This window comes from Drosophila santomea, chromosome X, assembly GCF_016746245.2.
Source record: "Drosophila santomea strain STO CAGO 1482 chromosome X, Prin_Dsan_1.1, whole genome shotgun sequence".
NCBI classification, from domain to species: domain Eukaryota; kingdom Metazoa; phylum Arthropoda; class Insecta; order Diptera; family Drosophilidae; genus Drosophila; species Drosophila santomea.
The window spans coordinates 243,381-259,789 of NC_053021.2; the positions used below are offsets into that span (position 1 = coordinate 243,381).

Here is a 16,409-nt window from a genome sequence, read left to right on the forward strand (position 1 = left end):
AGTCGCAGCTAAGCTCATAATTCAGCTCTTTAAGAAGTTGTTACTTGAAGCATTTATTCTTACACCGCAGGCGCGATGCAAACGCCCTGATAGCCAACAGAAAAAACGAAGAATGTCGAACAAGAAAACCCCAAAAATAAGAAATAAAAGGACGCGTTTCGGAATATAGAATCTGAGGTATATATACTCTTTCCAAAAATAGTTTTACTCGGTCAAATTGCTGTGACTTATCTAGATACGTGTATAAACACATAAGATGTATTCCTATTGAAACCAGTTATATTTAGTAGAATCATATTGATTTGCATATTTCTCCGTTTTTACAACGTTATTTTGTTAATTTCCAATTTGTATTTCTGATTGACTTATAATACTCAAAAAGTAAGGGTATCAAACAGAACAAGGCAATCAAAACAGCACAACTTTGCAAGCGTCGTTCAGCGTTACCGATTTATTTGAATTTCAATAAGCCCCAACGTTTTTGGAGTTCATTATCCTGTTATGTCGGCATTTTTGGTCTTTCATCTCGCGCATGCAACGAATTTGAACTGGGGCGTTATTAATTAGCGTTATGAATTATTGATTCACAACCCTCGGGAGGAAATCGCCCACACCGCAGGTAAAAAAAAAACACTATGCACATAAAACAAAAAATTCAAATGCAATGTATATATGAAACTATTTATACTAAGCCCCTGTTATTTTATTTTATATTTTATTTTGGCCCCGGCCCCGTATAACCTGAAGCTATCCGACAAGATATGCTTTAGCTGATATCTTTATTTTTCGGAGAGGATGCATAAATCGCAACCAAACCCGCAACGTTCATCATCTGGGGAGCCGAAAGGGGAGAAATATGTTCCAATTAGCGAAGCCAAATGTGACAGGCCATCCACCCAGAAGAAGAAATCAAGGCAGCGACTTGGTTTCACAAGACTCGCGGCTCTGACAGGCAAAAGTTATTTGAGTTGTCATATTAGGCTGTGATAAATGTAGTTACATACCAAATGTGATAACTCTGCCCTGGCTTTGGATTCCCCGGACTCTGGATTAGGTAGGCGCCTAGTTTCCCTTTCCCTTTCCCTTGATGATGATCCGCAAACTGTCTGAGGCTGAGTTTGTGCGCCTACAGCCTGATCATTGAAAACGCATTTATGGTACCAGGGAAATTCCTTGAGCCTTTTTGCGCTAGTTTAGAGAGCCGTGGCCCTGACTTCTTCTTCGCTGACCTGTTATACCGGGGCACCTAAAATTTCACCTGCCGGGTGAAAAGGGGATTACCTGATCGTAAAAGAGGTACAATAAGTGCGCGCGTGCCTGGACAATTGGTAAATCAAGTTCGAGTCCAATTACTTATCACCCCACCCCATTTCTGTACCTTTTCCCGACTTTGGTTTAGATTTTGCAGACTTATTTGAAAAATTCCAGGATCAATATAATAATTTTTACAACACTTCACCGTCTTTGTTCTTTCTCTTAAGGGGATCGAGCAATGCCGAATTATTTTATTTTTAGTTTATTTGCGTTTGTTGCTGATGTTAGTGGTTTTCACTTGACTACTTTCTGTTTGTCATAGTCCCATAATAAGTATACCCACCTTCTAAGCAATTCCTCCCGTCCATACCATTCTACAAGTATTTTATTATTTATGCTGCGACCCCCAGCGTCGTCTTGTGCATCCCAATTAAGTCCTTAAATCGTCGATAATCCCAGAAATAGTCTGGAAATAATCCCATCAGAGCGTGATGCATAAACACTAACAATCGTTCCACTGGGCGGTTCTTTCTCTCGCATAAGACAAGTAGTTCCCAAAACCTAATTGCCAACACCACTTGAAAGGATTAGAGCACAAATTCACACCTAACCATGACAACGCTGACACTCCAGCATGTGGCCAACTATGTGGAACTCTCCCTTCAACGCCACTCGAAAAAAAAACAATTTGCACACAGATCTCGTAGTGAAATTCCGCAACACGTAGCGCGAATCGTCTGAGACTTTTTATGGATTATATGAAATTTGCCTTTAACAAATTTCAAACAATTAGCATGATACACAGAAAAAATACAATTTTTTTTGTGCTTTTCAAATATCAACAAGAAGATTAGCAGTTACACAGCTATTGAGAGTGCAAGGTAGAAATATCAAAATTGATTAACAAATCTTGTATAACATAAAAAATACGAATCTACTATACCCTGTGCTCTACGCGTAACGGGTATAAAAATTCCATTTCTCTTAACTCACCTTCATTGAGCTGTTTTATTTGCATAAAATGCAAAGGGGTACAAAACAAAGGTGGAGTGGATTCTGCAATGGATGTTTTCAGTTGCCCAAAAGGGGCCGAAATGGGCGGAAAGAGCTGAACTGATCGATCGATGATTTTGTGTTTTTTTTTTTGGTGGGGACGGGATAGCTTGCCATAAATCATCATCTGTAATTACCCGTTGGCACAGGATGCTGCGGCATCTCCGCATAAGTCACGCGTACAAAGAAGCCCCGATACCGAAATGCGAAATCCAATGCTGAAGGAGTTCAAGGGTTTTTCGGGGATTTTAAAAGAAAGGATTGCACCATAAGCAAACATAAACAGGGCCTTTTGATATGCATATTTGATCTGATAGTTTGCCTTGCAAGAGGTTTCGTTACTTTTGTGTTATTATCAATATGACCTTTCACTCCTCAAACATTCAGACACAGAATCCAAGAGAAGACGGTACTACATACACAAACGTGCGCCACATTCTTCAAAAACCCTTTTATGTATTTTCCTCTTTTGTGTTTGCTAACAGGCAACCGAAGCGTCTTAAAACCTCAATATTGAATAATTTGCACAAATAAAATACAGGCGCTTGCGCTGAGATACTCCCAGCGTTCTGAGAAAGATCTGCTCCTTGGCAGGGATATAGTGTGCACAGGAGTATTTGCTTAACAATTTAGGTTGGCAAGATAAGTTCAATTTTCCGCCTTTTTGAAGGAAAACAATCCAAAACAAGCGTCACTCATAGAACTGGAGTTTACTAGATTCGTTGGGAGGTCTCGGCAACCAAGAAATAACAACATTTTCGTAACGCCCACTTTAACGCCCTTGACTCGAAGTTAGAGTGGCACCCACACGCACGCGCTCAAATATTTTTGTAAGGTTCAGAATGGATTTGACTTAATATCCTTGACTTCATTTTATTTAAAGTTCATTTTAGAGTATTCTATCTTCGTGCTTTGTGAGGATATCTCCTGCAGTTTATTTTTTTTTTATGTTGGTTTTGCTGGCTTGCAAACTATTCGCTCCAAAGGAAAAACGAAAAACGCAGAGGCCACCAAGCTGGCAGGTTTTGATAATTATCAGGTGCCTTAGTCTTTAGTTTTCAGAGCCTCGGACTCGCGTGGTTGCCCCATTTTTAACGATTTGGATCTGGCTCCAGTCATTACATGTTTTCGGTCTTTGAAAGCGGGCGAAATTATCGTTCATAAATTAAATGTATAAGAGACTTTGTACATAGCAGGCAGTGAAAAACTTAGATGAATCGAATGAGTATCAAATAAGGGCAGTACTAGTGACCTACAGAACATTTCCCGCTGTGCGAAACGGATTTTCGCTCAACTGTAGTAAACTGATTTTTAAATTTGTGTCAATATTTGGACTAGCCGTAAAAGAATTCATGGCCAAAAATTTAGTTCTGGTCGCAAGGTCATCTTCGTTTTGAATACGAACATCTGTGAGGTGAATTTACTCCTTGGCCAGCTGTCCAGTTTAAAGATTCGTTTTGCACAGTAGACGATTCTTAGCTACTGTATCCTCTAGTTACGGTAGCATGTGCAGTTTTCATGGCCGTGGCAAATTTCCCCTGTCCAAACAATGAAACCTTTGGCATGTGTTCCAAATATTCCTAAATTGTATTCGCAGGCGACCGCAAACTCTTGATTCCTCTTTGGCCATGATCAAAAAGTAATTGAAATCACCTTAATTCGTTGGCCGTCGACCACCCGAAAACGTAATTGAACCATAATTTCGATCCCATTTTAATGACTTTATTTATCCAAGAGTCAGCTGCTCCCAGCGCAGATTCTCTCAAGATTCCAAGCCCCGTGCGATTGCAAATTACATTTTAATCAGCTCTATTGTGTATAATTAAAATGTGTTTACCGCTTTTCCTGTGAGGTCCACTCTTTTTTTTTTTTTTGTAGCCCTTTTAATATTTTTTTTTCAACTAGCCCATCGGCTGGCTGAAATTAAGTTATCAACACTAACACATGAGTCTTCTACCTTCTCTCATTATTTTGGTTGGGGTTCTGCGGATTGGCTAATTGGCCTGCGATCGCATGACAGGAACGCGTGTCCATTGAAAGGAAATCGAGGATGGCATTTAAATAGCCGGCGATCACGCAAAAATCTCGAGTCTGCGAGTCAGGAATCGATGACTATGGGCAACGGCAAAAAGCTGGGGGAGAAAGCATCCCCTTAGGACCAATTAGCGCAGAGGAAAAGAAAAACTGTTTGTTTCCAGATAAACTAAAGTTCAGTTCGCTTTTTCCATAAAATAAATTTCGGTCTTAATTTGTTTCTTCGAAGACGTCTCATAATTGTTAGTTCTAGTTTAACTTCACTATTATAATTGCATTAACACAACGCTGTAATGGTAATTAAATACAGCGACACGTTCCAGCTCTTTGTGCTCTAAGACAAAGAGGCACAAACTAAGGAATATCTTGCGAGGGACGGGGATTTCATACCTTTAAGTAAGATCCTAGGATACCGATATACATGGATGGTGTAAATTTCCACAAAGTGCGATGACCAAACACAAAATACAAGAGCCCGAAAGAAATATGAAATTATTATTCCTATAAAAGGACTCCTCTAATCCCTGGATCGTCCTTTTTCCCCCGTCTCCTGATATGATGCAGTAGATAAGGTAAATGAAAAAAAAATAATAAAAATCGAAAATAAAAAGGGCTATTAAGACCGCAGGTTCGGGAAAATGCGGCGTCATGCGGAGATATCTATATAATATAGAGAACCAGTGATGGTAATAATGTAGTCCTACGTCATAAATTTCATTGACTTTATCCAGGAAGTCTGTCAGCTTGTTATATTTTACGGCATTGTCCTCCAAAAATCCTTTTGGGGCTGCTGTCAGATTAAAGTGACCCCCACACGGAAAATCATGCGGGATACTCCAGGTTGCGGGCGGGCGTAAGTCAAAATTTTACGCAGGAGTACCTACCTATGCACTTGGTGTACATTTGCTTTTGTATATGCACAGTACACAGTATTTGAAATTGTGAAATACTCAAATACTTCCTGCAAATGAATGCTCAAATCCACGTTTAAGTTTTCCACCTCATAGAGTGCAGGAACTTTTATTGCCATTTGCATTTCCCCGTTTATCCTGGGGGCCGGTAAAGCGGTAATATGGTCCAACACCAATTTACACACATCATGCATCTTCTTAGCTGCAACAAAACGATTAACCATTCCCAATCCCCATCCCCATCCCCATCCCCATCACCATCCCAGTTCGAGTGCCAGTGGAAGTGGAAGTGTAATACGATATGCAACGTTCTACTTCAGCTTTAGAGTTCAAATCTTGGCGATATATTCCCTAGGGGCCCGGCGAAAGGAAGTGATCCGCTCTTTTAAAAGGTAGTCTCTGGTTTCCCCCACTTTTGCCCCAAAACAAAAGACTGCTTATTGTATTGATTTCGATACAAAAAGAGGAGAACCGATACAGATAAGACAATATATACTGACTTCGGATAATGGCCCTTGGCCTGACCCGCTTTGTCTTATAATTGGATTTAGATTAATTGCGTCTTGACCAGCGAGGAAGAAGAAAAAACTGCACATGAAAAATTACATCATGAGAAAGAGATGGAGATAGGGAGATACCACAAAAAAATAACCAAACAAAATAATCATAATTCCGTTTCCATGGAAATCGAAATTGTAACAGGAGAGCGCCAGATTAGAAATAATCCCATTAGGTATCTCGTACCTTGTATCTCGTGGATTTCTGCGAATTGTCGGCGTGTGCTACTTGTCTTAGGTATATTTGTTTTTATTTTTTTCGGTTCGCTCCCCGCCCGCTGGGATTTCAGTCATCCATATACGAACCGCAAACTCATTCGGTCTTATTCGGATTTCTTGTTTGCTTCGGAGCCGTGTGCACCCTTTGCATATTTTTTACCGATCGGCAGAGCTCTTAATCATTAATTAGCGTTAGATCAATCTGATTCTTTTCATCCTTCCTGGGATCTCTGAAAGTCCAGTCTCTTTAAAGTCCAGTTTTTGTTTTTTCTGAAAGAGGAGACAACATCGCTCGTTAACGGCAGTCATGTTACTTTTAATGATAATTGCCGTCTCACAACTCATTTTTCACAATGATAAATGCGATTTGCACGAGCGATTTGCGTTGGCAATAATGTTGCCACTTGTGGGTTAGTTAATTATAGCAGTTTTCTGAACTGATTTCCTTGCGATTTTGGTGTCTCTTTAGCCACCTAAATGGCAAATATAAATTTTATTAATTGTTTTACATTTTACGATTATAAAAAGTTACAACATATAAAGGTATTTAAATTAAAAGAACAAAATTAAAATAGGAACATACTATCTGTATTTTCATCAATTCGAGCAGTTCACTTAATTTTAACGTATTTTTTAAATTCCTCTTTCTACAGAGGGTTAACAAGGAAGGCAAAAAAAAGTCCGCGAAATAATAAAAGCCATCCTAATTTGTCTTAAAGTTCCAAAAGAAAAAAAAAAGCAAGAGCGCTACCACCAAGGATGCAGCTCCCTGTCCTCTTGGACTTTTTCACTTCACTGCGCCATACACCATTTAAGCATTTTTGACTTGTTAGCAATTAATTAAATAGATCGGCCGCTGGCCAAACAGCTTCGACTGACATTTTTGGTACCGTCTCTTTCGCTCGCAGTTGAACCCGACTCCTTGGTACCATTTGGCCATCCGTTAATTGCGGCGACAGCATTCAATTTTTATGGATGACGCACGCCCCATTTGCATACCCTGCAATGCCCTGCCTCCTGCTTACTTGCCCACGAAAGATCAAAGTCTGGCAACGCTGCGGCACGCTTCAAACGGAGGGTCCGCCAAAGGTTCAGTTTACCGTCAACCCTTCGCGCGTCCGTTTCACACCGCTTGGAAACTTATTTCGCTGTTTTTGCAATTTAAGGTAATTATTGTGTACCTTTGGGGTAATTTTAACACCTCGACACCATCGACAAATATCATCTGGAAAGCGGGGCCTTTACGCGTACACAAGTGCGGGAATATATACATACATACATATAGTAGCGGCTATCGTGCCACCGAAATCTCGACAAAAAAAAAAACAGAAAAAAGCCAAACGTTTCTTAGAAGTGCAGGGCTTTCAACACCTTGGATGCGTGCCCAACCGAAAGACCACATCCTATCCTCCAGCCCCTTATTTCGATAACCTGACCACCTTAACCCTGAATCCCCATGGACCCCGACGCCCTTAACCCACCATGCGCGCACTCTTGCCCAGTTATTTTTCACACCTCGACAACATTTTTTCGCACTCGGTGCGGCATATTCGGTTACCACAGCAATCAAGCACTGCCGCCACCGCCGCGATATCAAAGAACACTGCTAAAAAATCTAGGCAATGACCAGTGATTTGCATATTTGCTAAGACTCTAGATGGGCGGCGACTATAACCAAATCATTTAGCATCACTTGTCTACTATTGCCTTCTGAAGGTATAGAATTTACAATCTTGTAGTTACAAATAATATCGACAGGTAAAATGGACAGAGATATGAAGGCGAAGAAATTTAGTATTCGAACATTTGTCTATATATTGTGTTATTAAATTATTTTTAAGCCCGGTGTACGTGCAGCGCTCCATCTTCCACTTGGCCAGATACTGACTGCCCTTTTTAATAACCGAACCTTTTGCCGCTTTTGCTGCTGATTTAGCTGCCTGTTATCTCACTCAGTTCCATCGGGATGCGCGGTTTGACTTTGACTTTGGCTACGGGTCTGGGTTTGCATTGGGTTTCTCAGCTTTTGGCCTTTGGGGCAACGGAGGATCGGAAAGTCGTATCCTGTGTGCCTGTCAGCACATTCGGCGGCAATTATCGCAAGTAGCGTGCGTGTAAATTACCGTTATTAGGTGTGATCGTGCGAAACTGCGGATCAAGTAAATGGCATCTTTCGAAATCACCCGTTGCCGTTGATCCAATCCACATTAGCTGCGTCAGCGCTTTCATTTTAAAGTAAGACCACAAGTAAGGCCACAAGTAAAAGTGACAATTTCCGCTATCCCTTCTGGATACCGTCTTGATCCCGTCTAGGCGATATGACCAAAAAAGAACACCCATAAAAAGCCAAATTGATGTGATGACAGACGATTTGGATCTGTGCTCGAATTTGACAGATTTCACGCTTATGATAACACCAGTAACCCAGTAACCCACCGGCGATCCAGTCTATCACGTTTTACACTTGTCTCTGGCGTACGTGAGAGGAATCCGAATTACTTACTCCTAGTTCGATATCTCCGGTTCGGAGGTCGGAGGTCACGGATTTTCGGTTCGGTAGCTGTTGTTTTGAATTCTAATTAGTGGTAATGAACCGAGAGCCCATGAAATATATAATTAATTGTGTCAACAGTCAACAAGGTTTTTACACTTCCTTTGAAGATAAGGGACTTTTTAATTTAATAAGGATAAAGTAAAAATGGTAAAATTATTGTTTATTTAAGTTTCAGTTTGTGGCATACACTAAAAATGCGAAAGCATAGACTTGACTTTATTTAAAAGGAATTTAAAAAATTCTGTATGTCACCTTCGTTTTTGTTAACCAATTAGGTTAGCTAATCTCATATTTTCTAATCAGAATCCCGTTGACAATAGAGGTCGCTGCACGCCAACTTATTGGAAGATCGAAACTATATAGAGACCGCCACTGTATGGAACACTAGCTGATTGGAAACCTGAGAAAACCAGATGCCTGACAACCCTGGCCAGTTGTTCACTATTTTATATTCTTTACAACCCCCAAAAACGCAACAGGGATCAACACCATACTGATCTCATGAGGTTTAATTAATCACTGAACATTTTAGGGCATGGGGTTCGAGGCTTATTAAATTGCAGCCAAAACCTTTATAATTTTCTTTTTTTTTTTGGTGGGTGTGCTTGGAGCATATTAAAATAGTTTTTGAAAAGGGTATGTTTGGAACCAAGTAAAGTACAATAAAGGCGTAACAGCGATGACGCAAAGGATTTTGAGTCTGGACATTATAAATGCATTAGAAATCGAATTCGGTAGCAGCTTTTAAAAACCAATTATTAAGTAAACGGTTGTATTTTCATTCTGCTTCATTTTTTGATTTTTAGCGTCCACTCTTCTGGAATCTGAGAGACTTACTTTCCTCCTATTTTCTGATTTCTTTCAGGGCAGCTGCTCTGGGCGGCTTTTTAAGGTTTTATGCATTTATGGGAGCAATCTCGTTACCCGACTTGTCCGTCTTCCCTAACGGTATTGCCTGCCCATTGCAACAAAGTTGCAACTTGCGAACACAGAAATTTGGCTCTGATTCTGCTCTTTACAGATTTATGAATGCTTAATTGCAGGCGGACTGTTGGCAAAGGGAATAACTTCACTTGCTTGGGCTTGGGCTGGGCATAATAAGTCACAAGTCCAGAGCAGCAATATCTACGCTTAAAAAACATTTTTAAATAACGTTGAATTGTGTCCGAAATACGAGTTTGATAAGTTAATGTTTAGGACAGCCTGATAAATAAGTGTTGTCTTCACATTGAAAATCATGTTGTAAAATCAATAATTTGCCATTGGATTTCCAGAAATATTCCACAAAATATTTTATTAATAATACATAGTCAAAAACGCAACGACTTTACCCAAATATTTTATTTAAAATAATTATTGAATTTTTATCGTACCCTTCATCATATTTATTACGATTTGAAAACATTAAACCGTACAAAATTATTGAGCTATGCTAGTTTATTTCCTAGTAAGACTTATTACATATTTTGCCGAGTGCACAGCCCACAAGCGTTAAGGATTTTATGAACGGGAATGATGTTTCGACTGCAACTTTGATCCCGCCAACTGCTGTCAATACTCAATGCCTTTGTGATGGTTTCGTTTTTATTTGTCTGGCAGTCCCCCTTACTCATTATAGTGCGCTTGGTATTCATGATACAGCACACACTTGTGGGATTTTGTCTGCACTGCTCGGCGATATTACGTATCATTGTTTTGGAGCTTATGCTAATGCATCGGACTGATCGGAAGCACGTGTCAAATGCGGATGGGTCAGAAGAAATATTCATGAGAAGGTTCATAATATTACAGGATTGAAAAGTGGATACGCAGTTTTAAAGACAGTGAAAGTCCCACGACATGGCCTTTTAATTTTGTTTCCTCTGCGTCCGCATCATTTTCTTCCATTTGATGGATCACATTTTATATCAAATTCCCTTCCAAGATCTCACTCTCCTTTATATTTCGCTTTCAATGCAAACGACATTCGACAAAAGTGGAAGTGCATTCAAAATCTTTTTTTTTTAGCCATGACAAGGATCTTGCAGATCTGAGATTTAAGATTTTCCCAAAAGGAAAAAATGCATTATGTAGACCCAGGGACACAAAGGACAAAGAGTGTGTGGGAGAGGGAAAAGGATGGGTAGGTAGGCACACAGCGAATGAGTAGGAATAGAGGCACCCACCACAGAAAAAAAAACCCTAGAAAGAGAGGAAAAATGTACGATCACTTGTGCAAAGGACTTAAGGTCCTGGTTTTTCGAGGGCAGGTAGCCAGGATCCGACCCCGTACCAACCCCTGTAGCTCCTCTGCCGAAGTCGCTGCCTCTGCCGGCGCGTTTGTCTCTGCCACTGGTGGGTATTTAAGGCCGTAGGTCAGGACAGGAATTATCATTGCGGAATCTGATTCCACGCAGTCAACATCTATAAACTAAACCTTAGAAAACTCTCGCAAGGATTACCATGACGAGCGTCTGCAGCAGCAAGTTCCAGCAGCAGCATTACCAGCTGACCAACAGCAACATTTTTTTGCTGCAACATCAGCACCATCAAAGCCAGCAACACCAGCTGATTGCTCCCAAAATACCCTTGGGTACAAGCCAACTGCAGAACATGCAGCAGAGCCAGCAGTCCAATGTTGGACCCATGATGTCCTCGCAGAAGAAGAAGTTCAACTACAATAACATGCCCTATGGCGAGCAATTGCCATCGGTGGCCAGGCGAAATGCCCGTGAACGCAATCGTGTGAAGCAGGTCAACAACGGATTCGTCAATCTCCGCCAGCATTTGCCTCAAACCGTGGTTAACTCGCTGTCTAATGGAGGACGTGGAACCAGCAAGAAGTTATCCAAGGTGGACACACTGCGAATCGCCGTGGAATACATTCGAGGACTGCAGGACATGCTCGATGATGGCACTGGCTCATCATCTCGTCCCATTTACAATTCTGCCGATGAAAGCAGCAACGATGGCAGCAGCTATAATGACTACAACGATAGCTTGGACAGTTCGCAACAGTTCTTGATGGGAGTCACCCAGTCTGCCCAATCGCACTCCTACCACTCCGCCTCGCCCACGCCCTCGTACTCCGGATCCGAGATCTCCGGAGGCGGCTATATCAAGCAGGAGCTTCAAGAGCAGGACCTCAAATTCGAATCCTTCGACAGCTTCAGTGACGAGCAGCCCGATGACGAGGAGCTGCTCGATTATATTTCATCTTGGCAAGAGCAGTGAGGGGTTCCTATCGAAACTCCCAAACACACAAATATTGTACAAACTGTAAATAACCCGAATTGTTGCCTTAGTGAGTGAGAAACAACGTCCCAAATTTTACATTAGCTTCTAAGTTACCCCACCTTTTTTTTATTACATTTAAACGCAATGGAAGACAATGATATAAAACATATTTTTTTCATAGTTCTAAGTTTGTTATAAGCATGGAAGACACTAAACTAACTACTTTTAAGTCAAAAATAAAAAACTATTCATAAACTTAATTTCAATAGTTTTTTACTGAAATCACTTACTCCCCAATAATTTTCAGATCGACATGTAGGGTAATTACAACGTTCTAAATTTCTCGATTTCACTTGAGTCTCGGGGTCAGCTGCATATTTTTATAGCTTTTTAACCAAAAAACATCAGACAACGTTGGCCTCAGGATTGCCAGTGGTACTTAGCATAACTGCAATTGTAACTTAACAAAAATTACCCATTTTATTACCAAATCATTCAGTTGCTTTTGGAACGTGGACATGACTCACGCAAAATTCGTAGCCAACAAGGAGTTCAGCACCTGACCGGAAACAACAGCGAATATATTTTCATGATTGGTTCCCTAACGAGCTACACTTTGGCCGCGCATTGTTAATAGCGCGTAAATAGCCCGGAAATAGGCAGTCACGCCTGAGAGAATGAAATTGTCCTAGTCCAGGGATCAGTACTTGAGGACTCGCAGGCTCAATCCACGTGGCTGGCGCACACCGCTGCAAAATTTTTCATCAAGCTGGACGACGTCGGCGAGCCGTGAAATGCACTTCCGCTAACCCCGTAGATAAAAATTTAAAAGTAAACCCACCCCAAGAGGTGAAATATTCGGGCCAGTAAATGAATATGCAGGAATGTCATCTAGGCAGGAGATGCCACGCCCATTCTTCAGCACACAATATGCAAATTGCCAATTGCGCTGGACACGTGCGCAGGGGATCGGCAGGCAACTTGGACTGAATTAACCAAAGGAGGATGTGATAAGAACAGGACTCCAAAAAAAACAGGAAGCATATTGCACTGTCAGAAACTCCAATGCTCCTGAAAAAAATATTACGGAAAAGAAAAACGAAGACGAAGGTTGCGAAGGTTGAAGGTAGTGGACGAGGACGAGGACAATGGAAAATGTAATTGAATGTCAGCTTAAGATAAGACCAGAAAACGAGACCAGGACGAAGGAGACCAAGACGAAGGAGAGTGAAACTCTCTTGTGGTCCATTGTTGCCGGATATGAAAAGAAGCTTAAAACGGATATCAGGGATTGTGAATTCAGGACCTGCCAGGGTCTGGTTCCGGCATAGGTGTCCAAATACATGGCTAAGCTACAAGTGTCCTTTAACAGGCTAGACTCAGAGTTTCATGCAATCTTAGGTCACTGTTTGCACAAGAAGATATCCTTTTTCGCTAACTGATTCTCGAATTTCCCTCTAAGTCCAATCTCATATGACAGGGATCACTGAACTTCTGCAATAAATTTGTTTTCTCAGACCCAGGAAGTAACTTATTTTAGTCCTTGTCGCAGGATGTGTGTATTTGCTTAACATCTTCGGCCGGACAAGAAGTCCATCGACCATCCATGGTCGTTTATTTATTTTTGTAGATGCGCCCCTCGGAAATACGAGCCAATTGTTGTTAGGCTGCAGTTCAAGGAAATCCTAAACCCGCAGGCACGAAGGACACACGTAGAACACTTGTAGCTCTACATGTTCTGGTGCTTAGACTTGTACTTTTTCATGTTCTTGTATAATTGGAGTCTGAGTTATGCATTTGTCCTTATGACAGCGTACTCTCCAAGATTTATGACCGGTGTGTCAAAATACGATGCCAGTAGTTGTATTTTTTATTTATTTAGAAGTGCTCTACTATTACCGGATTAAATCCAACGGTAAGACTTCGCACTTAACTAGGCGTCAAGTGGCAGTAGTTCCAATTATAAATTTGAGAATGACCTTGCTTCCTGGTGCCCCATTAAATATCTGCTAGCTCTTCAATAAAGTTGACGTCTAGCAATTTGAACGAAGCGAAGTCTAGCAGTTCAGATAACAAAGAAGTAGATGCCAGATCGTTGCTACTAAAACATGTATTTTAATCTTGCGATCCCCAGGACGCATCGAATATTATATATCTATACTCAAAAAAATGCACAATAAAATATATACTATACATTTTAGCTCTTCGATATTGACAGAAAACGTTGATCGTGATTCGAAAACAGCGGGATTGATGTCTACCGTTCTTCACCCTTAGAATCTATTGTCGGTTTACTTAATTTCGCATTTGTGCTAGAAATATTTGTGCAGTGTGAACTGGGGGTAACTAAATGACTTTTCAGCACTGAAATCTCGGAGCCGTGATGGGGACTATGACTTGATTGTTGACATGATGGGAAACTGGAGTGAAACTAACCGCAGAGCCAACAATAGCGCATATGAGACAATGCTGCACGTGTCCGATTCGGTTCCCTATATTCCTGATCTTTCCTATTGACTACACGGGACCAATAAACTATCAGAGGCAATCAATGTCAGAGCGCATGTAGAGCAAAAAACGGTCAGATTCTGAATACGAGACTCCAGAATCCAGACAATACGATGCGCTATTGAAGGATCCTCCGCTGAAAAGACTTCGCTGGAATATCCAGTTAACAATTGTCCTCAAATGAAAAGTGATTTCTTCTTGCTTTCGGCTGAGGATATCATCGCCGAGAAAAGAGAAGTGCGCGGTTTATATACTGGAATCTTCTTGAAGCGATTCAACACTCTATATTACACACAACAACACTACTACAAAACTTTTATTAGATTTCTCCTGGCGGGATATAGGCATTGGAATTATAAAAACAATTGAATTCGATTCGCAGTGGTGGCTAGGAATTTCCAGTATTGGGCGTTGAAAATTATCTACCTGCTATTCATTGTACATCGATTTGGGATTCTTGTACACTTTGTACTTTCCCCTACGCGTGGAAATTTGCAAGCAGACAAGTGAAATGGCGTGAAAACCCATGGATTGCCGAGCACGTGTTTCTAAATAAAAGGGCGTGAAAAATACCACGGACAACCTAAAGAGCAAAACACAGCTTTATGTCCATGTAGTGAAAAGAAAATACCTTCAAATATATTCAAGTTAGGTCGGGTTTGTAATGGACATGATCATAATTAGCATTGAGGCTACAGTCCAGTACATAGCTGTACACGTCCTGTATACTGTAAAGGCTTTTTTGTTTTGATTTTTGGGTTTAACGCCCGTTTTTAGTTGAACATACATACATAAATTTATCATTAGAAGATTCGCCCTTAGTCCCCTATAAGCGCTTGCAACTCAAATTGTCTCTAGTTCTGCCCAAATACGCAGTATAATATAAAAACTGGTAGGACAAATAGGATCAAACCAAAATCAGACAAAAAAAAGCGTTGCAGTCCGAGGGCAAAGTCAAAATCGTGGTTAAGGTTAAAAATAGAGGTTTTATATCTTCAAAGGCAAACCGACAAAGGGCAAAGAAGGTAAAGCAAAAAATGTCAACCACAATACTGTGGTAATCGATCTACAATCAAGATTCTTTTTACTTTTCATTCAGAGCACAGGGTGATCATCGAGATGATGACATTGGCTATTCTGTCCTCTGACCTTTGATCTTTCCGATTTGGTCTACTTTTTGCTTGCCGATTTTGCAACCGCCTCCTACGATGCTATAATCGATTTATTAAAATAAAAAGCAAGGCAAAACAAAAGATTGCCAGAATGCGCTTTGCAATAGTATTGTGCAAAATCCAAACCAAACCGCTGCCCAAGACAGCAAATTTGTAATGCACATTGAGGTCCATTAAGACGTAAAATTGTCACCATTGTACTGGCTATTGTCAGCGTTGCAACAGCGCACAGTCAGAAATTCATTGTGCAACATCAATGGCAATGGGAACGTCTCGGGCGAAGTTGCACTAGAAACTCTAAGGATATCACAGAGATACCTACACGGGAAAAAATATTTGAAAGTAAATACTCCTTGGAAAGTCTTCAATGGGCAAAGAAAACTAACCTCTAATCTAAATATAAGTAAAAATTAAAACACTTTCTACAGTCGCTTTATTTACTTTCTATGTAGAATTATATTCAATTACATGTACATATATATTTCTTTTTGAATTATATATTTTAAGAACATTTTAGAGATTAAATCATCGGGACATCGGGACAGTTGTTTGTTCATAAACAATGCGGCTTTTTTTTCAGTGTACCCTTCGGAACTGTCGGAAGGTTTAATGCGACGATGACAGCATCTAAAGCCATGCGAATGGTAGAATGGTAGTCTTAGATCAGTCGAGATTCCGACTCCTTTTAGAAATTTTCGCTCTCGTTTCTACCGGTATTTATGCAACCGAATTTTCATGTATCGCATGTATGTACATACATACAGCTGCGAAAAAAAAAATAGCACCACTTGCCCAGTAAAACTTTGAATAAGTCTCCTATCTACAATTTTGGGTTTAAAAGGATCTGAAATACCTTTTTAGAAAGGTTAAACAATTCACTTTTTAGAAAATAAAAAAAAATCACAATTGTTCTATGAATTCTTAACTTATT

At 40.4% G+C, this 16,409-nt stretch overlaps 2 protein-coding genes across 2 annotated transcripts in view; one reads left to right on the forward strand and one right to left on the reverse strand.

Moving 5' to 3' along the window:
* LOC120456277 (ras-related protein Rap-2b) overlaps positions 1–16,409 on the reverse strand; it is a 181,858-nt gene that overhangs the window by 112,777 nt on the left and 52,672 nt on the right. The gene's annotated exons all lie outside the window — the stretch shown is intronic.
* Positions 10,966–12,030, forward strand: LOC120456279 (achaete-scute complex protein T3). The gene has a single exon (XM_039643019.2). The coding sequence runs from the start codon at positions 11,025–11,027 to the stop codon at positions 11,793–11,795; it is 771 nt and encodes a 256-aa protein (XP_039498953.1). The 5' UTR covers positions 10,966–11,024; the 3' UTR covers positions 11,796–12,030.